This window comes from Chelonus insularis, unplaced genomic scaffold (assembly GCF_013357705.1).
Source record: "Chelonus insularis isolate UGA/USDA-ARS -01 unplaced genomic scaffold, ASM1335770v1 contig_144_pilon, whole genome shotgun sequence".
Classification (NCBI taxonomy): Eukaryota; Metazoa; Arthropoda; class Insecta; order Hymenoptera; family Braconidae; genus Chelonus; species Chelonus insularis.
This window is the reverse complement of record NW_023276385.1, coordinates 266,527-291,993: the sequence shown is the minus strand read 5'-3', so window position 1 is coordinate 291,993 and position 25,467 is coordinate 266,527. Positions and strand designations below refer to the sequence as shown.

At 29.8% G+C, this 25,467-nt stretch overlaps 8 protein-coding genes across 9 annotated transcripts; 6 read left to right on the top strand and 2 right to left on the bottom strand.

Moving 5' to 3' along the window:
• The first annotated feature begins 44 nt into the window (after positions 1–44).
• Positions 45–4,270, top strand: HPS4 (Hermansky-Pudlak syndrome 4 protein). The gene is made up of 3 exons (XM_035096576.1): positions 45–294; positions 551–2,687; positions 2,774–4,270. The coding sequence occupies exons 1-3, from the start codon at positions 287–289 to the stop codon at positions 3,173–3,175; spliced, it is 2,547 nt and encodes an 848-aa protein (XP_034952467.1). The 5' UTR covers positions 45–286; the 3' UTR covers positions 3,176–4,270.
• Positions 4,271–4,865: 595 nt separating this feature from the next.
• On the top strand, positions 4,866–7,303 carry Hpd (4-hydroxyphenylpyruvate dioxygenase). The gene is made up of 7 exons (XM_035096570.1): positions 4,866–4,980; positions 5,189–5,215; positions 5,295–5,678; positions 5,752–5,852; positions 5,941–6,018; positions 6,085–6,559; positions 6,680–7,303. The coding sequence occupies exons 1-7, from the start codon at positions 4,978–4,980 to the stop codon at positions 6,752–6,754; spliced, it is 1,143 nt and encodes a 380-aa protein (XP_034952461.1). The 5' UTR covers positions 4,866–4,977; the 3' UTR covers positions 6,755–7,303.
• On the bottom strand, positions 6,053–9,132 carry Ntf-2 (nuclear transport factor-2). Of its 2 annotated transcripts, none has more exons than XM_035096571.1 (5): positions 8,785–9,128; positions 8,619–8,690; positions 8,442–8,540; positions 6,316–7,583; positions 6,053–6,221 (listed from the first exon to the last, which is right to left on the bottom strand). In XM_035096571.1, the coding sequence occupies exons 1-4, from the start codon at positions 8,890–8,892 to the stop codon at positions 7,470–7,472; spliced, it is 393 nt and encodes a 130-aa protein (XP_034952462.1). In that variant the 5' UTR covers positions 8,893–9,128; the 3' UTR covers positions 6,053–6,221; positions 6,316–7,469. The 2 variants fall into 2 exon arrangements, with proteins under 2 accessions (XP_034952462.1, XP_034952463.1); XM_035096572.1 differs by lacking the exon at positions 6,053–6,221 and adding an exon at positions 8,155–8,308 and having other exon boundaries at positions 7,461–7,583; positions 8,785–9,132.
• A 298-nt stretch (positions 9,133–9,430) lies between these two features.
• LOC118074989 (sodium channel protein Nach-like) lies at positions 9,431–11,459 on the top strand. Its single transcript, XM_035096566.1, has 6 exons — positions 9,431–9,739; positions 9,815–10,006; positions 10,063–10,189; positions 10,275–10,523; positions 10,585–11,128; positions 11,216–11,459. The coding sequence occupies exons 1-6, from the start codon at positions 9,552–9,554 to the stop codon at positions 11,311–11,313; spliced, it is 1,398 nt and encodes a 465-aa protein (XP_034952457.1). The 5' UTR covers positions 9,431–9,551; the 3' UTR covers positions 11,314–11,459.
• Positions 11,460–11,475: 16 nt separating this feature from the next.
• On the top strand, positions 11,476–13,530 carry LOC118074990 (uncharacterized). The gene is made up of 6 exons (XM_035096567.1): positions 11,476–11,843; positions 11,930–12,121; positions 12,204–12,330; positions 12,412–12,660; positions 12,736–13,276; positions 13,348–13,530. Exons 1-6 carry the CDS (start codon positions 11,716–11,718, stop codon positions 13,452–13,454), a joined length of 1,344 nt encoding a protein of 447 aa, XP_034952458.1. The 5' UTR covers positions 11,476–11,715; the 3' UTR covers positions 13,455–13,530.
• Positions 13,531–13,689: 159 nt separating this feature from the next.
• LOC118074987 (uncharacterized) lies at positions 13,690–15,505 on the top strand. The gene has a single exon (XM_035096564.1). It carries the CDS (start codon positions 13,690–13,692, stop codon positions 14,935–14,937), a length of 1,248 nt encoding a protein of 415 aa, XP_034952455.1. The 3' UTR covers positions 14,938–15,505.
• A 343-nt stretch (positions 15,506–15,848) lies between these two features.
• On the bottom strand, positions 15,849–21,949 carry l(2)05287 (WD repeat-containing protein l(2)05287). Its single transcript, XM_035096603.1, has 12 exons — positions 21,658–21,949; positions 21,373–21,574; positions 21,078–21,256; positions 20,859–20,978; positions 20,569–20,756; positions 20,104–20,456; positions 19,858–20,042; positions 19,630–19,793; positions 19,375–19,561; positions 18,760–19,297; positions 16,409–16,527; positions 15,849–16,208 (listed from the first exon to the last, which is right to left on the bottom strand). Exons 1-12 carry the CDS (start codon positions 21,786–21,788, stop codon positions 16,016–16,018), a joined length of 2,559 nt encoding a protein of 852 aa, XP_034952494.1. The 5' UTR covers positions 21,789–21,949; the 3' UTR covers positions 15,849–16,015.
• Positions 21,950–22,441: 492 nt separating this feature from the next.
• Ref1 (RNA and export factor binding protein 1) lies at positions 22,442–25,213 on the top strand. The gene is made up of 6 exons (XM_035096602.1): positions 22,442–22,515; positions 22,600–22,793; positions 23,091–23,228; positions 23,310–23,457; positions 23,632–23,778; positions 24,113–25,213. Exons 1-6 carry the CDS (start codon positions 22,497–22,499, stop codon positions 24,226–24,228), a joined length of 762 nt encoding a protein of 253 aa, XP_034952493.1. The 5' UTR covers positions 22,442–22,496; the 3' UTR covers positions 24,229–25,213.
• The last annotated feature ends 254 nt before the right edge of the window (positions 25,214–25,467 follow it).

Genomic DNA, 25,467 nt, shown 5'->3' with positions numbered 1-25,467 from the left:
TTTTTATCAACAGCTGATAATTTTACTCCAATAAGTAAATGTAAATAGTGTCTACTCAGCTCCAATTTCAATCAATAGTGTGTAATACCATTCCTTACTGTGTAACCATGTACAATAAAGCTTTTATTACGTAACAAAAATGAACAAACCTTTCGAAAAATTATCTACGTGGATTTCATTATCACATATGTGGCCACGATAATTTATTAAATACTAGGGACAAGGACAGAACGGGCTTCTAGCATAAGTACATTCCTCTTTGACATCCACAACTTAAGTCATCACCATGGCAAAGTACGTTGCGTAATCTCATCTCTTTATCTAATTAAAACATACACCCGGCAAGATAATGTATTGTTTACTTATTATACAGCCTGAAAAAAAGACCCAGTTCATTGCTAGGCTTTATTGTCTTCACTTTATCATTTATTTCTCTATGTCTCTGTTCAATTCTTTGGTTTTTACTAAAGAACATGGGACTTTTAAACTCGTGTGAGTTCAAATTATAATTAAAATCATTATGGAATTAATTAAAAATTTTATTTTTTAGGGAAATGATGATCGTCTTCATTTATGATACTTCACGGTGTCGTAAAGAAGAAGATGATCCAGCTGAAGCAGTAATGTATTTTCATCCAGCATGGGTATCTCCAGTTCAACGTTTGGCATTGGCTGGACAGCTAATGGGAGTTCATCATTTTCTCAGTACTTGTTTCTCACCTCCAAAACTTATATCCCTTCAAGGAGGCAAATTTGTTATTAAAAAATTTGGCCATTATATCATCGCTGTTGGAACAGATCGAAATATTCAAGATTGGATTTTAGAAAGACGTGCAAACTATTTGGAATCAGTTTTAAAGTTTTTCCATTGTGATTTAGAGACTATTTCTCAATCGTTAAATAATGATCGTAATAAATTTACCGAGAAGCTTTACCAAATGCTTGAAACCTACTTACCAATTCTTCAGTATAGTGCAAGTTTATTTTGCAATATGCCAATGATAAAGCTACCAAGTACGGCGAGTAACGTCTTCCTAGAATCCATGCAAATTCTTCAATATTGCCAAGAAATGCCAGGTATCCTTGGTGGTACAATGTTCTACAGTAACAAAGTGATAGCGACTCAGTTGAGTCCTGAATTAACAAAGCAATTAGTGATAACTGACCCATATAGAATAAAAGCACCAGCAGATAGAATCTCAACTGATTTTCACCTGCCTGTAGGTGTTCAACTGTTACGTGTTTATATTCAACGTAAACATTCTTTTGAGTTACCTGAAGAACCCAATGTTAAAGTGAATAACATGAGTCACTTGGATTTGCTTGGAAAAAAATATAAAAAGTCTTCCCTTCCTGTTTCTGGATTAACCAGAGACACGTCTAGAATCTTTACTGTCCCTGAAGAAGGAGAACCTGAGCATTCAACGAATATTGAATTTTCTCAGCCTCTTAAATGCCCTATATTACCGACATCATCAACAGCTTCTTCAGTGAATTTTGAAAAAAAACAAGAATTTAAACCAAAGTATTCAAATCCACTGACTCCAAGTGTTTGCTCTACACCGTTAAAAGATGTTAATAGAATTCTTCTTGGCAATGCTCTGTCAATTTGTAGTGGAAATGATGAAATTGAAAAACCAGAAAAACAAACGAAAATCCAAAACGATGCTATAGACGATATTCCTGATGTAGTGAAAGAGGCTCTGAGATGCAAACGTTTGAATAAATTAAGAAGTGTTGCTAAAGAAAAATTAGAAAAAAATCGTCGGAAAACATGGAAACAACGAAGTTCTAGTCTGAGTGATTTAGATGAGATCCAGGACGCATCAGGAAGATTTTCTGTTGGTTTGACTTATAGTTTTAATTCATCAAAACCTGCTTTTGAGTCACCAGACACGGATAATACAAAAAAGCTTATTAAAAAACGAGCTTTTAACACTATAACAGATCCATGTTATCCAGTATTTAAAGCTGATGGTTCGTTAATATCTCAGACACTTTACGATTATTATATTTGGCATTTTCATGAACTAGTGCAAGATCAAAATGTAAATTCGCCTAGATTGCCAAAGTATATAAATATGGATGATTGTTCCTCAAAACAAATTCAAAAAAATGATAATAGTAGCCATATCGAAGGATTCAATAGTGTGATAAATACAGAACTTCCAGAGTCGCATTCCAATCCTCTGGATGTTAGAATAAATCCAAAAACTCGTCAAGAAACTTATAGAAGATCAATGAGCTTACCTTTAAAAAGCTTGAATGCACCAGCAGGTGACGATGATCGTAGGAAATCAACTTCTGAATGTGTATCTTTTGATCTACCACCAAGACGAAAACTTGACGGTCTCCCGCTGACGCCTTTGATGTCCAAATTGAGTCTACTTGCTACAGATGAACGAACTAGTGGATTTTGTAGTAAAGAAACAACTCCTAGCGAGTTCTATGATTTATCTACTATTTCTAGTAAAATAACCAGGACCAATAAAATAGAAAATACTGGGAGAACTTCTGGGATGGGGGATGATGATGAAGATGAATTCTGGTTAAGTGATAAAGAATCTACGAATAAAGATGTGGCTTTAGAGAAAGCTGAACTATTTATATGTGGACAGAATAGCATGGTTTTAATGCTTTTGATGGAAGATGGTACTGCTAATAATCCTGAATTGATACATAATCTTGTAAGTGTATGAATAATTTTATTAACATTTATTGTGTTGATTTGATAACTAATAATCCCGATACTACTTGAATAATTTGTTTACAGTGGAAGACTTGCATGAACGTTCTTGGACGTCTAGAATCACGTCTTCAGCATTGTTTAGATCCATTACCCTCTAGTGAGCATAAAGAATTATACAGCGTTCTCAATATTGATCCACAGTGGGATACTCTTCATCGTTCAGGTCTTTGGGGTGTCACCGATTTGGAAATTGTATCAACACTTCACAACCGCTTTACTAAATGTAGCAACTTAACAGACATTATAGTGAGAACTGAAGATACAGTTATTTATGGAAGTCAATGTGGTAGAACTGAAGTTTTTTATCAACAAGCCATGGCTCCAAACGCTTCTGGCGGATTACCAACTCCTGCAGATCTCATGGGCGTTGTTCCTCTCAAAGCAAAACGAAGACTCGAAAGAGATCATGGAATAATTATTTTATAAAAAGCCAAGGTTTATTTATGATAATTAAATTGCTATAGGAGTTTATGTATAATTTTATGGCAGCAGATTTCAATTGAATATTTCAATGGAATTTATCAAACTTTTTTTAGCTTTAAAAATAATCAAATCCGTCGAAATTATCTTTTAAAATTAATATATTGTTTACAATTAATCAATTAGTTTCAAAGTGAAGTATTATGCGAAGAAACATAATTGGGATTTTTGTGATAATTTGATGCAAATTATTTGCTTATTATCTTCAATACGATGCCAACGATTTAAAAATACTTGCCTCGCCGTTTGCACTTTACTATCAGGTCAATTCCTGAACTATTTTCTATGGGTATTTTTGTAATAAGAAATATCATGATGCAAAATTTTTTACTACGCTATTTCTTATGAAATTATTTATCTATCAATGTGAGAAAGTAAGTGAGAAACGTGTGATATATTATCCTTATATTATAGCTGTCAATTTACTGTGACATAGTAAATAATTTTTATTCATTAATATTTAATAAATACTGTAAAGTATTTCTTTATTAGATGATAGTTATATTGGCAAAAATTGTTCCTGATATAATTGTAAATTCTTTCGGTTATAATTTAAATATTTTACTAATCCGTCGCTATTAAAAAGCTTTACTGTCCATTTCGAAGCCATTCCATTTGCTTACTCGATAATGATAATAATAATTATCAGCAAAATAATACTAGTAATAATTATCGATTTTTAGAAAAATTTATATATATTATATGTGCATAGAAAATTATGTGAAATTATTATTTATAGAATATATTATGAAAAAATTGTTATATTGTTAGCAAACGTATACTTTACGTACTAACGTAGATAGATTTTTTTAAAGAAGATACTTCAACCGTTAAACGACAAAATTCCAGTGTGATTTAAAAGAATTTGAATTATTTGACGATTATTGTCAGACTGATCCAGTATTGTCCACATAGTGGAGCTTGACAAACTGATAATGTTAGTGCAAAAAAATATAAATAATAAATAAAAATTACTCAATTTTAATGTAAGAATTATTCTTTTGTGTAATTATTATCATAAAATGAAAATGTTTAGATATACTTTTTATGTTCCTTTATTTTTGTATCAATTCCTAGTCAAACTGCTTCATTTGCATATTTAAATTCCACGCTTAAGTTTTACGCAGTTCTCGATTTATATTAAAATTTTTTATTGGTTTTAAATTATTCAATATTATTTTGTTGTTTAATTTTTAGGAATTTATTACTTTTACGCAATTTAATATATACATTCTCTTCATTATAATAAATAAGACTTATTGCAAGTAATTGTCCTTGAACAATAGAAATAAACATCATTGTCAATAATAACGGAACAAGAATATATTTTAAATGTAACACTATAGATAATTAATCACAAAATTATTTGAAATGTAATTGAGTATTTTTCTAGATTATTAAAGTATTATTCAATGAACAAAATTATTTCAAGAATCGACAAATGAGTGAAAAGCTGATATTTAGGAAGAAGAAATCAGCCAGTGTGCTCGTGACAATCCGGTTTTAGCAGCACGTCAGGACTTTTAATTATCATTGTATTAATTTATGATAAAACCTGGCTCAGCTTCTCAGATAAACAAGCCTCTATGTCTCCACCAATTGCGTTCGATTTCTATGCCCTACCTACTTTCGAATGCTTATTTAAATGTTCTCTTGATTTCGCATAAACTCAGTAAATAACATAGGGTCTTTCATTATATTCACTTGCCTAAATATTGAGTAGATATTTTTATTTTTATTTTATAATTATGGTAAGTTGACTTTTCTAATGAAAAAAATTGTTAAATCAATAAAAAGTTGACTTTTTGTTCATTTAATAGTAATAAAAAAAATTCAATTATTACAATACACATTTACAATAATTAAAAATAACAAATCATTTTTTTAAATAATCGAAGTATTTTATTTAAGAATGACTGGTTTTCTTGTATTTTATTATTATTTTTTTTTTAATTTTAGACAACTTATACTGACAAAGGACCAAAGGTAAGACTTTAAAAAATACTACATTTCTCCTAAAACTTCAAGAGATGATATTTCAAATAACTTTGTTTTATTTCTGCAGCCTCTAGGAGGTAAATTCTTAGCCTTTGATCATCTCAAATTCTGGGTAGGGAATGCAAAACAAGCTGCAAGCTTTTATTGCGCCAGATTTGGTTTTGAACCTCTAGGATATCGTGGATTAGAAACAGGCTCACGAAAAATAGCTTCTCATGCCGTTAAACAAAATAAAATTATTTTTGTATTCGAATCAGCATATGAACCTGATGATAAGGAAATGGCTACGCATCTTGGAAAGCATGGGGATGGAGTTAGAGATATAGCTTTCAGTGTAGAAGATATTGAAACAATAGTACGCATTGCAAGACAAAAGGGAGCTAAAGTTATTAAAGATATTTGGGAAGAAAAAGACAACAATGGTGTCATTAAAATGGCAACTGTCAAAACGGTAGATTAAACAATAAAAGTAAAAATAATTCTGAAAATATTTTCGAATATTAATTATCTAAATAATTTTTTAGTTTGGCGACACCTTACATACTTTCGTAGACAGAACTAAATATAATGGAGCATTTCTTCCAGGGTTTATTGACGTTCCTCCAGATCCTCTTTCCAAATTATTGTATGTATAATTCGACTTTAAATAAACTGATTGTTTGATTTATTAAGTATTAATTAATGTGATAACATTGATGCTAATTTTTTTTTAGACCTCCAACTAAACTAGATTTCGTAGATCATTGCGTTGGCAATCAACCTGATCAGCAAATGGAACCAGTAGCAAAATGGTAAAAATATTAATAATAATAATAAATCAATAGATATGTGATTATTATTTTTGTTATTATTTCCAGGTATGAACAATCTCTTCAATTTCACAGATTCTGGTCTGTTGATGACACTCAGCTACACACTGAATTTTCCGCACTTCGTTCAATTGTGATGACCAACTGGGAAGAAACCGTAAAGATTCCAATTAATGAACCAGCACCTGCAAAAAAACGTTCACAAATTCAAGAATTCGTTGAATATTACGGTGGACCTGGAATTCAACATATTGCTTTAAATACAACTGATATAATCACCTCTGTTGAAAATCTTCGAAGTAGAGGTGTTGAATTTCTCCAAGTTCCTGATAGTTATTATGATATGTTGAGAAAAAAGCTGCAATCTAGTAATACCAAAGTGATTGAAGACATGGCTATTCTTCAAAAGCTTAAAATTCTCATTGATTATGATGAAAATGGATATCTTCTTCAAATTTTTACAAAAAACGTTGAAGATAGACCTACACTTTTTATTGAAGTTATTCAACGTAGGAATCACAATGTGAGTTACACATGAAAATTTCTATTTTATTAACTAATTAATAAAAGTTTTAATTAAAATTATTATTTTCCTAATTTGTACATGAAAATATGTTCTTCATTAAAAATATCACTTTTTCAGGGATTTGGTGCTGGAAATTTCCAAGCATTATTCGAAGCTATTGAAATGGAGCAAGCAAAACGCGGAAATTTATAAATTTAATCAATATTGTACGTTACAACATGATTAAGAATAATCATTGCTCCTATGAACTTTTTTATCGTTATTACTAATAATTAATACGAAGCATAATGCAAACAAATAATTTGCATGCCTTATATTTAACATCTAACCATTAAATTACAAAAATACATAGCATCAAGTGAGTTGTAAAACAGTTTACTTATAAAAATTTGGAATAAATTGTAAAACATTTCATAAATTTAGTTTAATCTGAACAGAAAGGCATTCTAAAGTTTTGGTTGGTTTTTTTTTTAACAAATATTGTTAATCCTTTCTTCCAAAAGGAATTTTAATTTTCAATTAAAATTATATTTTAATTGATAAAGGTTGCAAGCTATTTTTTAATTGCGCTTTATTCGTAAACTTTATAAGCATTATTTTATTATTATTATTATTATTATTTTATTCGTATAAAAACTTTATCTAAAGAGATATGAAACGAATTAATGAGGAAAAAATATAACGATAAAGCAAAATTAAAGTATATCAAGAGAAGAAGAATAAAACGACGGGAGAACAAGACCGTTGTTTTTTTGAGTTCTTTTTCATTTAGGAAATCAGCTCAGCTGATTGAAACTTGGACGCTGACTTCATATTGATGAAAACAGACGAACTTTATTATGTTGAATGAGTTAGATTTTTTTTAAAAAATCAATTTTATGTTTTTTAAAGTTTTTTTACTGCTTCTCTATGCAACATCATGAATACCAAGGCGGAAAATATCATGCTGGCAGAAGAACGACGTTCCCAATGGTTTCAGAACAAAAGTCTGAACGTACATATGTGGTGGATCATCATCTGTCTAAAATAACAATAAAAATAATTAATTACAATATATTCTTATGACAAGAAGTATTTTTGAAGTATTATTAATAGTTAAATCTGTAGCTGAAGTATTTAACGAATAATTAATAACTACAAAAAAAGAGATGATAAACATTCGATTAATGAATTAATCATTGTTAAAACATGGTTGTTATTGAAAATTTGAATACTTTGGATTCATGGGCTAATCTATTAGTTTTGTATTTAATTTGATGTAATAAACAGAGTGGATTAGAAAATGAATGGAAGTCTTCGGAGAAAATTTTTTGCAAAAAAATTTAATTAGTTGCGCTAAATTGATCATCATTCAAATAATAACGAAAATCATGGTTTACATCACTCGCTTCAAATGTGATTTATTAGATTCGTATTTTAATTTGGCCAAATTGACTAGATCATGCTATCTCTGAATGAAGAACTGAAATTTGTGGCTTATGGGCTAGGAAATTATAAAAAGCATCAAATAACACTGAAAATATAAAATTGTAGAATAAAAAAGTGCAAAATGTAAGTCGAAAGGATATAAAGATCCTTGGGCTTTATTTTACCACGGTTTTTAAGATCTCAAGTTGATCAATAGCTTTTTGCCTAGACACTGTTATGCAACCCGAGTCTGAAGATGTCGTGCTGCACGAAAAAGCTGGTGCCGATAGGTGTCAAGACAAACGTCTGGACATACGTATGGGGTTGATCTTCATCGGTCTACCCAACCATTGAATAATCAGTTATTTTATTGGATCAACGTTTTGTTATTGCATTAGACTCAATTGTCCTAATTTCATAGTTTCTACATTGTATTAATAATATACTCCATTGTCTTTCAACTTTTGCTTACCTTTAATTGACCAAGGACGTTAATAAGTACTCCACCATCAAACATTGGTTGGGAATCAATCGCTGTGATTATTCTATTGATCTTCTGAAACGTTAAGCTCTGTAACAAATATTTTGTTATTACTTTCTGGTGTAATATGATTCTCAGTGTTCAATCTAATATTGTTTATAGTATTACATTGAATTTTTCCATTATTTTTTGGCTTCCTTGGAACCCTACACCTTCGAAAGTCATGAATGATGATTCAGCCTATCAAAAAAGGAAAAAGATAGGTTATAATTGTACTAGTGACAAAAATAATGAGAATTGGAACGAATATCAAAACATAGATGTTAATTCTTACATTATATAAATTAGATAATGATGGTCTTTGATGAGGATCATCAAAAAGTGCATAATATTGGTGAACAAAGTCTTTGCCGATCGCTTCATATGATGGATTGTACGCCATTATCACGTTGTTATTTGTTGTACAAGTTATATTATTTGATACAATTAACAAGATAAATTAATTATTATACACGTACATCCGTTAAAAAGTGCTATTTTTATTGGAACCGATAAAAAAAAATAAAAACACTAACTAATAATTTAGTGAATAAAATTTTCGATTTCAACAAACGATTATCCGATAGACGACCTTCCCCTCTCTGCTATGTCCAAAAAAAGGAATCCCCTCCGCCATTTTTGGCATTCATCACTTACGCTACCTGCAAAATTATTTTAAATTTACCGCGATCGTTTATATTTTATTTCTAAATTTTAGTTTGATTAGACTTGTTAATGATATTATCAGTATTTTTTAATACCTACTTGTTACTTTATATTATAAAAAATAAAGTAAATTTATTCAATGTGAATAATCTTCCTCGAAACAGGAATTTTTAAAAATGCATTTTTAATGAATTTTTTATTCAATTAAATTATAATTATTGTTTATATATGAATTTGAAAATTAACTTTGCATGGATATTGATTTCTATATATATTAATAAATAATAAATAATTTTGCATGTTTTAAATCAGATTGAAAAAAATCATGTAACATTGAGTAAGAGTTCACAGTTGAATAATTGAAAGATGTCAGGATAGTTTTTTTGTAGAAATAATATGAAAACAACTAACAAAGTGGAAAATAATAATATAGCGTGGGAGAAAATGGTTACTTCAGATGATAAGTTAAAAACAATTAAAAAAAAAGCAAAGAAATGTTGGAATCCCTTAAAAAGATACATGGCAAATTCAAGTCTTCACGGTGTTCCATTCCTCGTTGAAGATGGTCGACATTGGACTGAAATGTATGTACGAATATGCTTTATTTTGAAACATAGTCGTATTTAGATTTTTTCATAATTAATTATGTAAATTTGTAGACTTTTTTGGTTAGTAGCATGTGCTTTGAGTTGGTACGGTTGTGGAACAACTGTTGCTGACACAATAACTGACTTTCTTACAAGAAAAACTGCAATTACGATGGATACTAATTATTTAAACTGGGAAGCAACTTTTCCTGCAATACATTTTTGCTTTGGATTTACTGTTAGGGCAAAGGAATACAGTGCAAAGTAAGTATTTTTTTTAAATTTTATTTCATGATTTAATTTATTGTTAAATATTTCAGAGTTACAAATACTCCTGTCCGAAAAGCAGGAACAATGTCTCGACTGAGTCAATGGGTTAAATTAGGATATGATGAAAGCATTCAGTATCCAGTAAGTTCAGAAGATTATGTGAACATTAGAAAAAACGTGAGTTTTACTAAATTGTATTCTAAATTAATATTCTTCAATTATTTGCTTATTTATTAATAGATGATTTAAATGCAAATTACAGTATGTTCCTAATTGTGATGATATTTTTGGTGTATGTAAATGGAATGGTGAACCTATTGATTGTTGCAAAATATTTTTTCCCCTACATTCCAATCTGGGAGGATGTCTTTCATTTAATAGCATACATGCAGGAAAACCAACAGATCCAAATCTTCCAAAATTTATTATGACTCATCAACAACCGTATGGAAGATTAACGATTTTTCTAAATAATACTAATTTTTGGGTTCCATCACGCAGCTTTCTAAATGTGAGTAACTTGAATTGTTTGAATATTTGTCTTTATATTTATTAAAATAAAAAAATTTTAGACTTTACTTACGGATCCATTAGAATATCCAACTCAAACTGGAGGCCGAGAAACATTCTTATCAGCTCAGTGGAATCATCCAAAACCTAGAGTTTGGGATATAACTCAAATACCTACATTTAACGATGATGGAGTAATTTCAGCTTTGATGAGTGAACGAAGATGTAGACTGTCTAAAGAAACTGAGGGACTGTTCCTTCTGAAACATTACAATTATCAAGGATGCATGATGGAAGCTCAAATGGACAAATTTTATGAATTTTGTGGTTGCGTTGGTCATGTTTATCCAGCTTCCAATAAATATCGAACGTGTAATCAAACAGAATTAACTAATTGTATAACTGGTGTAAGAGAAGATATAGTGAATGCTAAAAATAGCGAATGTTTACCTGATTGTGAACAAACAAGAATTTTATCTTTTGAAAATAGTATCGAAGATTTTGATACTCCAGAATGGGCTGTTGTTAAATTAGAATTTAACTTGTTACCAGGGCCTACGGTTCGGTATTATCGATATACTGTAGTTTCATTGTTAGATGTTATTGGTAAGCAAAAATATTGATTTATATGAACACAAAAGTTCATTAATCAATAATCGTCTTTTTAATTGATAGTTTGATACTGATTTGCAGTTACGGTTGGAGGTACTTTGGGTCTTTTCGTAGGTGCAAGTGTCCTCAGTCTTGTCGAAATTCCTTATTGGTTCTTCCTTCGCAATGATGATGATTAATTCAATCTTAAATTATAACATTGTTTGCACGGCACTTAATACAATTTTTTAAATGTTTGCCACACTTTCTTCTAAATTAGAAAATAAATAGAATATATATATATAGTGTTGATAAATTTAATTCAATAAAACAAAAAAAATATTGTCAATTGAAATGAATTTCTATAATTAATAGCATACATTCATGTTGAAAGTACTTGGTATTTATATTTAATGGATATTGATAAAATAAATAAATACATTCGAACTTTGCATGTAATACATCAGATCTCAAGGATCATGTAATAGCATGTAACCGTTGGTTTTTTTAATAACAAACAAATGTCAAAGCTATTAAAAAATATAAACCACTTTAATAGAATCAGTTTATGTCTTGAAAAGTAATATCACAGTATAACAAAAATGGATCCCTTGAATAAAGAAGTGAAAGAGATAGAACAAAAAAAAAATTGGGAACCGTTAAAACAATGTGCAAAAAGATTCTATGAAATCCCATTTTTTGTTAAGAATCATCGACATAGGGCTGATACGTAAGTATTACAATTCTTTACTAATTCTGAAAGAACCGCTGATAAAAATTGAAAGCATTTATTAACTAGAAAATATTATATTTTAGATTTATATGGATAATAGCGTGTATTGTGAGTTGGTATAGTTTTGGAACAAGCACCATGACAACTATTAATGATTTTCGTACAAGAAAAACTGCAATTATGATGGATACAAACTACTTGGATTGGAAAATAGATTTTCCTGCATTACACCTTTGTTTTAGTTTCACTCTTAAAGCTAAAGACTATGCTATCGGGTAAAAATTAAATAGTTTCCTACTAAATCATGACATCTTGACGTGCTAATTCCTTTGTATTTGTAAATAATATATTTTTTAGGATCACTCGTACCTCTCCTCAAAAAACGGGAACATTGTCTCGACTCAGTCATTGGGTTAAATTAGGCTACGACAATAGTATGAAGTATCCTATGAGTTCACAAGAATTTATTAATTTAAGAGAAAGTGTAAAATAAAATATCTTTATCTTATTATATTAATTGTAAGGATTAGATTTATTTAAAATAATATTTTAAAAAAAATTACAGTTAATTCCTGAATGTTCGGATATTTTTGGTGTGTGCAAATGGAACGACGAACCTATAGATTGTTGCAAAATTTTTTTTCCTCTTCATTCCAACCTTGGAGGGTGTCTATCATTCAATAGCATACATGCGGGAAAACCAACAGATCCGAATCTGCAAGAATTTTTTATGAGTCATCATCAACCATCTGCGAAATTTACTTTATTTTTGAATAAAACAAGTTTTTGGCTTTCGTCTCGAAGCTTCTTAGCAGTAATTTATTTTATTTATTCATATCTTTATTTCATAGTTATAAATAATATAATAAATAGAAGTAATTTTTGATAGGCTTTACTTACGGATCCTCTAGAATATCCAACACAAACTACTGGTCATAATAATTACTTATCAGCTCAATGGAATCATCCAAAATCTAAAATTTGGGATATAACTCAACTACCAACATATAACAATGGAGAAGCTATTTCTGCAATGATAAACCAACGTAAATGCAGATTGACTAATGAAACAGAAGGTTTATTTTTTTCTAAATATTATAGTTATCCTGGGTGTATAATGGAGGCGCAAATGGCCAAATTTTATGAACGTTGTGGTTGCGTTGGTCATGTCTTTCCAGCTTCTAACAAATATAGAACCTGTAATCAAACTGAATTGAGTTATTGCTCAAATGGATTGATGGATGAATTAGTTGATATTGATGATAACATTTGTTTACCGAGTTGTGAAGAAACAAAAATTAAGCTTTTTGAAAACAATATTAAAACCGATATTCCAGAATGGGCTAGTTCTCAATTAGAATTTAATATGTTACCTGGACCAACAATTCGATACTATCGATACACCTTGGTTTCTTTATTGGATGTCATTAGTAAGTTATATTGATATAATTAAATTAATATACTGAAAAGGTTTCTAATTGATTAATTCATTTATTTTCAGTTAAAGTAGCAAGTACATTGGGTTTCTTCATTGGTGCCAGTGTCTTCACCTTTGTGAAAATACTATGTTGGTTACTTTTCAGAAATAGTCATGAAAAATATTACTGAATTATCAGTACTTTGGCTGTCTTTAATATTTTCACATTTATTATAAATGTTCCACGAGAGCACCTTCTTATTAATTTATAACGAAGAATTCTTTATCAATGTTTATATAGCACAGTTATCTGTAAGGAGTAATGAATAAATTCATTACTTTTCACTTAATATTAAATTTTTTATCTGTCTTATCTTGATAGAAATTCATCTTACTATCAATTAAAACATTAGTTAAGTAGTTACAATGTTAACAAGCAAACAGGCACCGTCTCCTTTCGACTTTAAAACAATTTTGTCGGCAAAAGATGTTCAATCAATTGCAGAACAAATGTTAAAAGAAAAAAAAATAGTTATTTTAGATTATTCAATTCGGCCTTACTGTGAAGAACAAATCGGATTTTTGGCTTCTCATAAACGTCTAGAGATTAAAATAAGAAATTTTAATGAAACTATTACTAATCTTAGTTTCTTCGTTAAAATTATTCCTTATGATCAACCAGATCAAGCTTCTTACATAAAAGATTGTCAAATTTTCTATCAAGAAACCGGATTCTTTAAAAAGCTTGTACCCCAAATGACTGAAAAATACTTTGGGGATGTTTGGGGTCCTCAATGTTACTTGGCAAAGGATGATGTTCTAGTGTTGGAAGATTTGAGCAGTCTCGGATTCAGTATGCGCCCAAAAGTTTTAAATGAAGAGCTTTTAAAATCTGGTTTGAAAGCTCTAGCTAATCTTCATGCAGCTTCTTTGGTTCTTGAAAAACATCTTGGACAACCACTGAATCAAATTTATCCTGACGTTTTTGCACAGAATTACTTTGCTACTACTGGAAATCAATACTGTTGGTATCGTGCAGGCGTAGATGTGGCTATTAAAGTAGCAGAAATCATGGGTTTGAGTACAAATTTTATTTCTTCAATATGTGATCAAGTCTACGAAGCTATCAAACCATCAAAAACTAAACAGAATGTCATTAGTCATGGTGATTTATGGTCCAATAATCTACTATTTGATAACAGTTCACCACCAAACTGTCGTCTTGTTGATTTTCAACTTCTCAGGTATGCACCTTTTGGTCATGATATTGCACAGTTTTTATACCTTTGCTCTTCAAGACAAATACGTGACACTAAAGGACTAGAGTTAATTAAGTACTATCATAATGAATTGAAAAATTGTTTGAACTTTAACTTGAATGTTAAAATTACTATACCTTCTTGGAATGAACTTCTTCAAAGTTACGAAGAACAAAAAGTGGGAGCTGTTGTAACAGCAGTACTTTATTTTCCCACTGTTCTTCTTGATGGCAAACTTGGTGCCCAAATTATGAATACTCCTGAGCTATATGTAAATTATAGATATAAAGATAGAAGAGATATTGTTTTAGAGAATATGGAAAAAGATTCGCTTTATAATTTACGAATGAGAGAAATCATTGAAGAATTAGTAGAGCTTTCATTAAAGCTTGACTCACTTCCTCGACCGTCATAATATTTCTTAAATGAAGAAGATATAATTATAAGAAAAGTTTTAATAATAAACATAAAAAATCTTATATTAACAAACGATTATTGTAATGTCTCTAATTTAATTAATTTAACTCATTAAATAAATCAGAATTTAAGATAATAAAAATGTTTAATGTTTTACTTCAATTGAGACACTTTGGGATAGTTGTTGTTATACATTTGGGATTCGTCATCTTCCTAAGTTCTACGAATCTCATTCTTTAGAATTGCTATGAATAGATACGTATTTTTATTTTCATCGTCATTGTTGTCTCCAGAAATGTGTATTGCATCAGTTTAAATATATATATAAATCTTATTGTCTTCTATTTATAATGTTGTTCAGCATACTCATTGAAAAAATTAATAATCCGACAAGCAAGAACATTATGTTATTGGTAATCCTGGCACAGATTGATTGCAAATTATTTTACGAAGGCTTTTCAATTTTATTAAAAATTCATTTTCTCAATAAACGTGTTCTTTGTTTTAATTTAAAAAGAATATCGATTGTTTTCTTAATCGTAAACGAGTACGTCTAATTTTTTGGGATAAGCTGTTATGAATCTAGAATTCATGGTTGAATTTTATTTTAAAATAAATGCCTCATTTACTTATTCTCTACTTGATTTATAATTATTGTTTTTTTTATCAATGTTCAACTAATATAAATATCCACATCACATAGCTATGAATAAAATGTTTTCAAGTTCTTTAAACACAAGTTTGAGTTTATAAATTATAATATCTTCTTTAAAAGTAAATAGATAATAACTATACTGGTTTTTCAAAACAAAGATATGTTATTAACTAATTGTAAATAAAAGTAATTGTCTGAACTTATGTATTTCCAATTTTTTTATTATGTTAAACATAATTTCATTATATCGAACAATTGGTTCTTATCAAATGATCATTGAAATCAAATTATTAATTAGAAATCTTTCTGTAAATTTCTTAAAATGTTTAACTATTATTACACTATACTCAGGTAATAACTATGATCTAAAAAAATCGTTTAAATCAAATATATTACATCAATATAAAACAAATAAGTAACATTAAGAAATCTCAATGGTAGGAATAACACTAGCTAAAAAGTTCCAGTCATAACTGACAAGGTTTGGATTCATTTCGTTTTCGTCATCTTCTTTAGTTTCTTGAACTTCATCCTCTAAAACGTTTTTGAATAAAGGCGGACTTTTATCTTCATCGTCACTGTCATCTTCAGAATGTTGAATTTCATTAATTGGGCTAGACAAAAAAAATATATATTGTTGTTTTTTAACGTTATAACACTTTTTTGTAGTTTTCAATATAGTATTTTAGACAAAACAATAAAATAGATAAACAGAGAAGAATTAATGACAACGAATAATGATGAATAAAACAAGTAAAAATAATTATGTACACAATAAATATCGTTTTATTGTACTAGCATGTTCTATACATACCTTGAAAGCTTTTCTTCTTGAACTTTGGCCTTCGGTACATTCTGAGCTCTGAGTGACAAGATAAAAGGTCCACAAAGCATCCTCATAGGTGGTAATGTGTGTGCTGAGACTGTAAGGAGCTGAAAGGACAAGATTTCAATCAACATTCATAAAAATTAAAAAATGCACAAAACTGCTGTGCTTTGAAAAAATTATTATTTTATTAATATGTTTCGATCATCAATACTTTGAAAATTTCTTCAACATTTCAAAATTTTTCATTCGAAATATACTAATAAACTGAATGAAGACCTGAAATTTTATAACAAATTCATTTTAAAACATATTCTAATAAGTAAATAACGGATTGAAAATGATTTCTGTGACCAATGAACACAATATGGGCTAAGGCCAGGAAAGTGATAAGAGCTGATTCTCAATAAAGAAGTCGCGACCTAAATTTTAATTTTCCGCAATTTGCACGATATCTCAGTTGATTCATCTTTATTAAACCCACGTATTTCCTCTGGCGCTATCGTTGACGCATTATACTTTTCATACAAAAATATTTCAACTAGAGTGGACACGACTACCTTGAATACCTACGTCAATAAGACCAAGTTAGTGAGAAGCAAACTTCCCCTTATTGTTTCAATATCATACTGTATTTCCTGCCTCTGAATGCCTGTTGCTTCCCATTCATTATATCTGGTTAGTCAAGCATAAAATAAATTTTCTGGCAATTCAGATTTGTCTCGTGGTGTTATTGTCAATGATGTTGATTAAATGAGTACTTAAAAAGTCAACTGACTTTCAAGCTACTAACGCCTTCCCCACTCACTGAGACCAGATTATGTCAGATCAATTGCGGGAGCAGTGATCCCCAGGTCACTGCTCTCGATCGTCAATCACAATACTTAGTAGTTAAAATACTTGTAGGCGAATCCAAAGAATATCACGACATACTATGTTATTAATTGATAATATCTTTAACCATGAAAACTCTTTTGAAAGAAGTGAAACTAGAACACTTCATCATAGTATTTAGATATGGTTATTTTTGAAATCATCTCATCTATTTGAATCATTCACTATATAAATCATTCCGATCATGTTTAGAATGACTATAAAATGTATATTTACACGATATGATAATTTTATCATTGAAAAATTAGTTAATGATAATAGGTGTTGTTGTTTCACCTGTTTTTATGAGAATCATATAAATCAAAAACATTAATATTATACAGCTTAGAACGACCAACCCTGAACATTGAAACAAACAATTGTTAATAAACTAATAAAATTCCACGTGATCTAATGAATTGGTTATTTAATATTTTGTGTTCTTCTACCCTCGTCTAAATTACTGGCTAATTAAAAACATTATGAGCATGACCATGACTTAAAAGAGAATACAAAAACTCCTATACATCTATTCAATAATATAACACTGCAAAATACTACTAAATCTGATATTAAATATTAGTTCATCAATCGAATGGTCACTTATTATTAAAGTTTAACGTTTCTTAAGAATAGTTAATTTAGTTGTTCAATTAACGAAAAAAAAATGTTCAGAAGCTATTGTAAATTAATAATGAATTGAAAGGAGAAAGAGAAAATGAGGGAGAGTCCGAAGAGGAGGGAAAATAGCTTGGAAAAGGGAGATGATGAGAAAAAGAGGGGAGACAAGGGTCTATATTAAATGATGCCGCGACTTCTGAAGGTCCAGTAGTGCTAAAACAGTCGAGAAATACAATTCTAATATTTCTAATTATCATAACTAATAACAAAATTCAGTTGGAATACTTAATAATCTTGGAGATTTGTATTACTTAAATCTCTTCTTTTCAAGAATTTATTGAAGTTTTCTAATGCGAATGAAGTTCAGTATTATTTCAATTTTCTTCTTTTTCCTGGCGTTCTTCCTCATTGGATCAGTCAACGGATACCCCGTGAGTGACCCAGATGCAGTAAGTAGTGGTTTATTATTGTTCATCTCTAATCCTTCAACTCTCTATAGCTTCTATTAATTTTTCTCACTTATTCTTAATGCAGGCATTTGATAACATGAGACAAATACCTCAATGGCATTGTTTACGCTACAGGAAATTTGACCTCGTACGTCGCTGCAGGAATTATCGACTTGCAAGGAAACACTGACCCATGAGAACCCAGCTGGACTACTCCAGCTATTTGCCGAATATCTACTTAATGTCTAAACGATTACCCACTCGAAAAAAAAAAACATTACTAAAGCTCCATTACTAACCACTATAGTCATCTAGCTGTCCTATTTTGTTTATTATTTAAGAGAGTATCAAATAAATGATGAAGTACTTGGATATATTATTTTTTAAAGTCCTTACCTCTTCAACTACACTCTTTTTAGCAGCATTAAATTGTTCATGGAAAAATGAGGTTTTCCGCTCAACATTCGTAATTGTCTTCACTGATATCATACTGCTAAATGCTGTTGCCGGTAAACTTCCACTAGTAGTTAAATTTTCCAACAACACTGATGTTTCAGATTCTGGTTCCAAAGTCAAAAGTTCTTGATTTGAATCCAGGAAAAATAATTGAGATTTCCGCAACCAATTTTTGCTTTCCGAAATCCGTTTTTCTTGAATATTGGGTACAAAACTTGCAGCTAAAACAACACTACCTGCATCCAGGATATTTTTTCTAATATAAACTGGTTTTGAAGATTGAGGTGTAAAAATGAAGAGGGTGTTATTTGTTGTAAAAGCTGCCATGTACGTAGAATTTGGATCTGCTGTCAGGGTTGATAATTTCAAAGGTACACTCCAAGTCATATTTAGCGTCAACAAATTCCATACAGCAATATGTTCTGATGACGCTACAACCACGAGATGACAGATTTCATGTTTTCCAAATTCTACACGCCTAAAAAATAACAATATAGTTTTGTTTTATTCAATGAATTATAAAATTATTTAATGAAAATTTTTATTTTATCTTACGTAATGTTTTGAGAATAGCGACTATGAGTCAGACTATTTTTCAAATTAATAGTTTCTGCTGTCCAAATGGTAAGACTAGAACCAAAGCTGACTCCTAAAATTGAACCATCAATAGAAAAGCCAGCATCACAAGCAGGTAAGTCTCGATACATTCCCAATGCATAACATTGCCAATGTTTAACAGGTTCTAAAAGTTAAATGATTATTTTTATACCAATAAAAAACAAAATCATTATAATAAATAAAATATCCTACGTTCGATAGAATTAGTTTCAGCTAAATTCCACACTTTGAATTTTTTATCTTTTCCCACAGTAACAGCCAAAGGATGTTCGCCATCAAGAGTCACAGTTGGTTGAAATACCAACGCATTAACACCAACGTCATGAGGAAGCTCTATTGCAGTATTTAAAGTAAATCTAAAATAAATAATTTGTGTAAATATAAACAAAAAAAAGACTTGATTACTTGATAAATAATTACTTTTGATTTTTGGCATCAAATTTCCAATATTTCAGTCGTATTTCTGGACTGGATATTTTATCATCTCGTTCTTCAACAGTTGCCATCCATGAGCCATCATTATTTAATGCTATTTTAGTAACCTCTGTATTTACAATGACAGCATTAGGTACTTGTGTTAATAAATTTTGAGCTGTGATATGAATCTGTAACCAATAAATAAGTCAGAATTTTTATTTATAAATAATCTATCAAATTGTAACTTACATTATAAAGAAGACTTTTGGTTCGAACATCAAAAAATTGAACATGTCCAGTACGACTATTGAGAACTAAAGATCCTGTACGAGGATCCAAAGTTAACCCAGCAGGAAAAAGATCTTTTTGCGCCGTGCTGACACCCCAAGTAAAATTCTGAATGACAGCTGTTAATTTCTTTTGAGGATCAACAACAATAATGCCGTTGTCCAAAGTAGAAACAGCAACGTACAGATTATCTGGAGCTAATGTTAAATATTTGATTGGAGCTGGTAGCCGCGGCAAAAAAGATTTATTGTGAGGATTTGCTAGAACCCACTTAACAAGTACACACTCGTTGCCACCAGTGTACATCTGACCACCTATATGCAATCAATAAGATTATCAACAAGAAGTGACAGTATAATACTGTAATACTGTGTAACATAATGTTTAGCACAATATTGTGCAATGATATTGTTGATTACTATTTACCAGATCTACTGAATGCAATTTCTGTTACCGGCAGCGTGTGCCAATGATAAGACCCGTACACAGGATGATTATGAAATAAATTTTTCCATACTGCAACTCTTCCGCTTGAATCACCTGTTGCTACACATTCTTCTTCGGGATGTCCTGTTACACAAGTAAATTTTCGGCCACCAAATCCAATTTTATGGCTGAAAATATCATGATTTTTCTTCAGTAATTCAATTATTTACTTAAATTATAAATATTGAAAGAAACTTTGAGCCAATCGTTTACGTTGAAAAGCAACTTACATTTTATTAAATAAATTCCGAGCTGGTGAAAAAATATGGAGATCAACATCTTGAACAAGGGCTATCAAGTTATCTCCATGATTACCAATTATGTCTATATGATAATTTGGTGAAATTTGTCTGAAAATAAACATCATGAGATTTAAATTAAATAAATTATATTCAATGTTATAAATTTTTCTTTAAATAACATGTTGGTAACTATAAATATTTACGTACTCAATACATGTTGATTTTATGTTTTCTCCAGTGTCAATATCAAATAAAATAAGTTGAATAGTTTTATTGGCTTTAATATTAAAAGAAATAAGAGTCTGTCGTATGTTTTTTCCTTTATAATTTTTGTAATGGATTATATGAAAACTCCTTATTTTATCGACTGGATGAATTTGAAGGTCCTATAATATTTAAGAAATGTTATCAATTTACAGGCATAAGTATCAACAGAATCAACAGAAGTAAAATATTGAAAAGATTAATGAAAAAATAATTAATATCTGATTTTAAGACTTACTAGATTTTTTATTATCAGTCCATTTTCAGAATTCCAATACACGAGATGACCAGTTTCTGTACATCCCACTATATGATCTGAATTATCAGGATGAAATACTATTCCAGCTATTTTATTGTCTGTAGGTTCAAATTCTCTTACAAAATCACCTGTTCTAGTGCTGTAAGCTCTGATGACTTGTTTCCACACTACATACAATATCCTTTAAAAGTAATTCGTTCAATTTATATGATTTCATTTCAGTGATATAATTATCTCATAATGTAAATAATATTTAATACTTACTCTCCATCAGTAGAAAAAAGAGGACGATGATCAATTATACTTCCACCACCTATCCTTTTAACTACTAAATTATCAACTTCACCAATAGTTTTAACATCTTTTGTTAAGTTTTTGGTACTTTTATCATGCATTTTTAAATATTATAATTATTCACACTAACGAAATCGAAAAAAATTAAACTATTTCATAAAATGAATCAATTACTATCATAATTGGAATGAAAACATCTATTGTTTGTGATAGAAGCACACACACAATACACGTGTTGTTCAAAAAGATTATAACCTATACTTATTCAACAGATTGATGAAAATCCGCCAATTATATTTCAACCAATTTCGATGAGAGAGCATGGTATTCTGGGAATAGTATCCATAGCGTCATCTAGCAAACATGTTAGTGCAAACTTTTCCGAGGGTTTTTCAAAATTCAAAAAATTTTGATCGCTGATAATAATTAAATGCATAAAATCTCTATAAAATATAATCGAAATTATATAAATAAAATAATGTTATTTATTATAACTTATTTTTAAATAAAATGGATCCTTATACTAAGGATCAAAAAAAAATATTTGTGTATGACAAAAGGCCGCCATTTTGGAAAGCTAGACTGACGCGACGCTCTCTCCCCACTCTGATCGAATTTCCTATGCGGGTATAGTCGGACTGAAAAGAGAGTTCCTCATGTGCTCTTGTACGCTTGCGCAGTACCGAAAACCATGGTAGAAGGGGTAAGAAATCAGTGGTGGGGAGCCCAAAAGCATTGAAGCAACTGAGGAACTCTCTTCTCAGTCGACTATACCGCCATTTTCACAGCTTAGTCGTTCCGGGTGGTGTATGAGGTTGGATAGTTCAGGTTTGGCTCAGATTAACATTAAACGTTAACGTGTTAACTTCTCAGTTAGTTAAATTATTTAAAACTTGAAAATGAAAATGGTAGACAAAATCGAAATGAGTTTGGACGATATTATCAAACATAATAAAGGAGGAAGGACGCGTGGCACAAATCGACGAGGACGAGGAACCGGCGGTACCCTGCCTAGAAGAGGTGCTCGTGGAACACAACGAAGAGGAGGAGTTATGAGAGGTCGTAATCGTGGAGGAATTGCAAGAGCATCAGCACCTTATACTAGAGTGAGTTTTTATTTTGTTTTAATTCAGATTTATATTTTGTCTTAACCTCACTCAATCGAAGCGTCGGTTTTTGCATTTTCTTGAACTTTCCAACATTTCCTTCATTCATTTAGTAAAATTTAGCATCTTAATTTTCAAAAATGATATAATTTTATTCTAAAACAATTAAGCTTCAAGAAACGAATCGTTATTCATAAATACAATCTTCCATTTATACAAATATTTCGAGTGTTATTGAACTCCATTATACATTTTCCATTTTCAAACATATTATTAGTGAGAATTTCTTATCCACAGGGTGATGTGAACAGTGCTTGGAAGCACGATATGTTCGAAGGTGTCAAAAAAGTAGGTAGAGGTGCAATTGGTGGTGTAGAAAGTACCAAGTTGCTTGTCTCCAACCTGGATTTTGGAGTTTCAGACTCAGATATTCAGGTAATTGGAAATTCCACAAGTTATTCATTGTTATGATTGTAAATTACAAGATTATAACTTTCAAAATTTTTTTTTTCGCAGGAACTATTTAGTGAGTTTGGGCCTTTAAAATCAGCAGCAGTCCATTATGATAGGTCTGGCAGGTCATTGGGATCGGCTGATGTGATTTTCGAACGAAGGGCTGATGCAATTAAGGCAATGAAACAATACAATGGTGTCCCTCTTGATGGTAACTATACTAAATTCAGTTACTTTAGTTTTATTGTTTATTATATTTACAGTGTATTATATTCTGTCTATTGAATCCGATGTACCTTTTACTTCGGAGCAGGTAGATTTGGTTCCCATTACTCAATTCTTTTATAGCATATAACCATTCGACCCGTATTTTCTGTAACAATAGGTCGTGAAATGAAAATCCAAGTGGCAACATCAGAATTACCTGTCACCTCATCCGTACGTGCATCAAGACTTGCAACCGGCAACTTTTCACAAAGATCACCAACAAGTCGATTCAGAGGATCACGTGGTACTAATACGGCTGCTAGAGGTAAAATATTTATTTAATACATTGATACATGAGTCTGTTTTTTGTTGTTTTTTTTTTAATTTCTGTTAAACGTTTACTTTTTGAATATTATTTAACAAAATAAGCCAATATTTATTTAATTAATTGGAGTTGGATGAAAAACATTTTTTTAAATTATTCAATATAAAAAAATATATTTCATTATGAAAATAAAAGAAAATCATTTATCATTTTAAATGTCAACGATGTCAAGTTAAATACTTAATTGGTTATAGTTGCAGATCAATATTCAATGATTTATCTATAAAAATATAATTTTATCATTTTTCTCATTTTATGTTAATATATTTTTTAGGTCGTGCTGCAGGAGGAAGACGTGGAGGTCGTGGAGGTGCTAGAACACCTGCAAAAACACCAACAGCTGAAGAACTAGACGCCGAATTGGAGGCTTATGTTAAGGAAGTGAAGTAGCGTGGTGAAGATTCTTATCGTGATTTAAATAAGTTTTTCTTTTATGATCGCTCATTTTTCCTATTAAACACTTGGAAAATGTGTTTATTACTGATTATCATCGATGAGGCATAGTTTAGATGTGCAAAGAAAATTAATGTTTAACAAACTTTTTTTTTAAGAGAACAGATTTTTAATTCCATAAGGAATTTTTTTTTGCATTATTTGAATTTGCAGTTGCATTATATCAAGATAATGTTAATGTATCATTTATAAAGGTACAAAGATTATTCTCTAACTAATAATTAATAACTGACGAAATTATAAGACAATGCGTTTTTTTTCTTTTTTCCTTGGTAAAATTTTTAACTATTTGAATAAAAAAGTTTAGAGAGTAATACAAAGAATGGAGATAAACTAATTTAATAATACAAAAATAATTATAATAATAATAATTAATAAATTAATGAATTATAGACCAAAATATGAAATTATTGAAACTAGTATGTTATCAACTCGTGAGTGTGAGAAAATTAACAGAATGATCACAAAAACATATGTACATTTAATAACTTGTAGAATAAGATTTTTTTTAAAAACTTAATTATCGAATAAAAATTGATTTCCCAATTATTTCTAACTGAAGATAATTCAAATCTGGATTAACAATATTTTTTATTTATTTGTGTTTCTTTTTAAATTTTAATACTCGAAACTATACACATGATCTCATGTAGTATTTTGTAGTTGGATAAGGCTGTGACAATTACAATTTTAACAATCTTTTCTTATTTTTGTCAAAAAATCTAAGTGCTTAAATAAATTCTAATGTCGCTCACAAATTCTATGCGACGAATATTCAGTCAATATAAATAAAATATATTTGATTATTACAGAGAGAAACAATCAATTATTAAAATTAAAAACAACTCAAATCACAATCGTGGTTGAAGACTGAAACCAAACTATTTCAACACGGAGAAAAAATAAAGAAGATTTAATAGTATTTAATTGGATTTTTTCATTACCTTGGTCCCTTTAAAAATAATTTTAATCGACAAAAATGTTTTTTAATTAAAAAAAGGAAAATTATGAATTAAAATGTTCAAGAACATAAAGTAATTTTAATAAAAAAAATTGATTTCGAATGTTTCAAATAATTTTTGAACACATTCAATTATCAGAAAACATTTTATTTATCTACTTCACCTAATTATATATAATTCTGTACATGTAAAAATATTTGCTACTTAAAAGAAT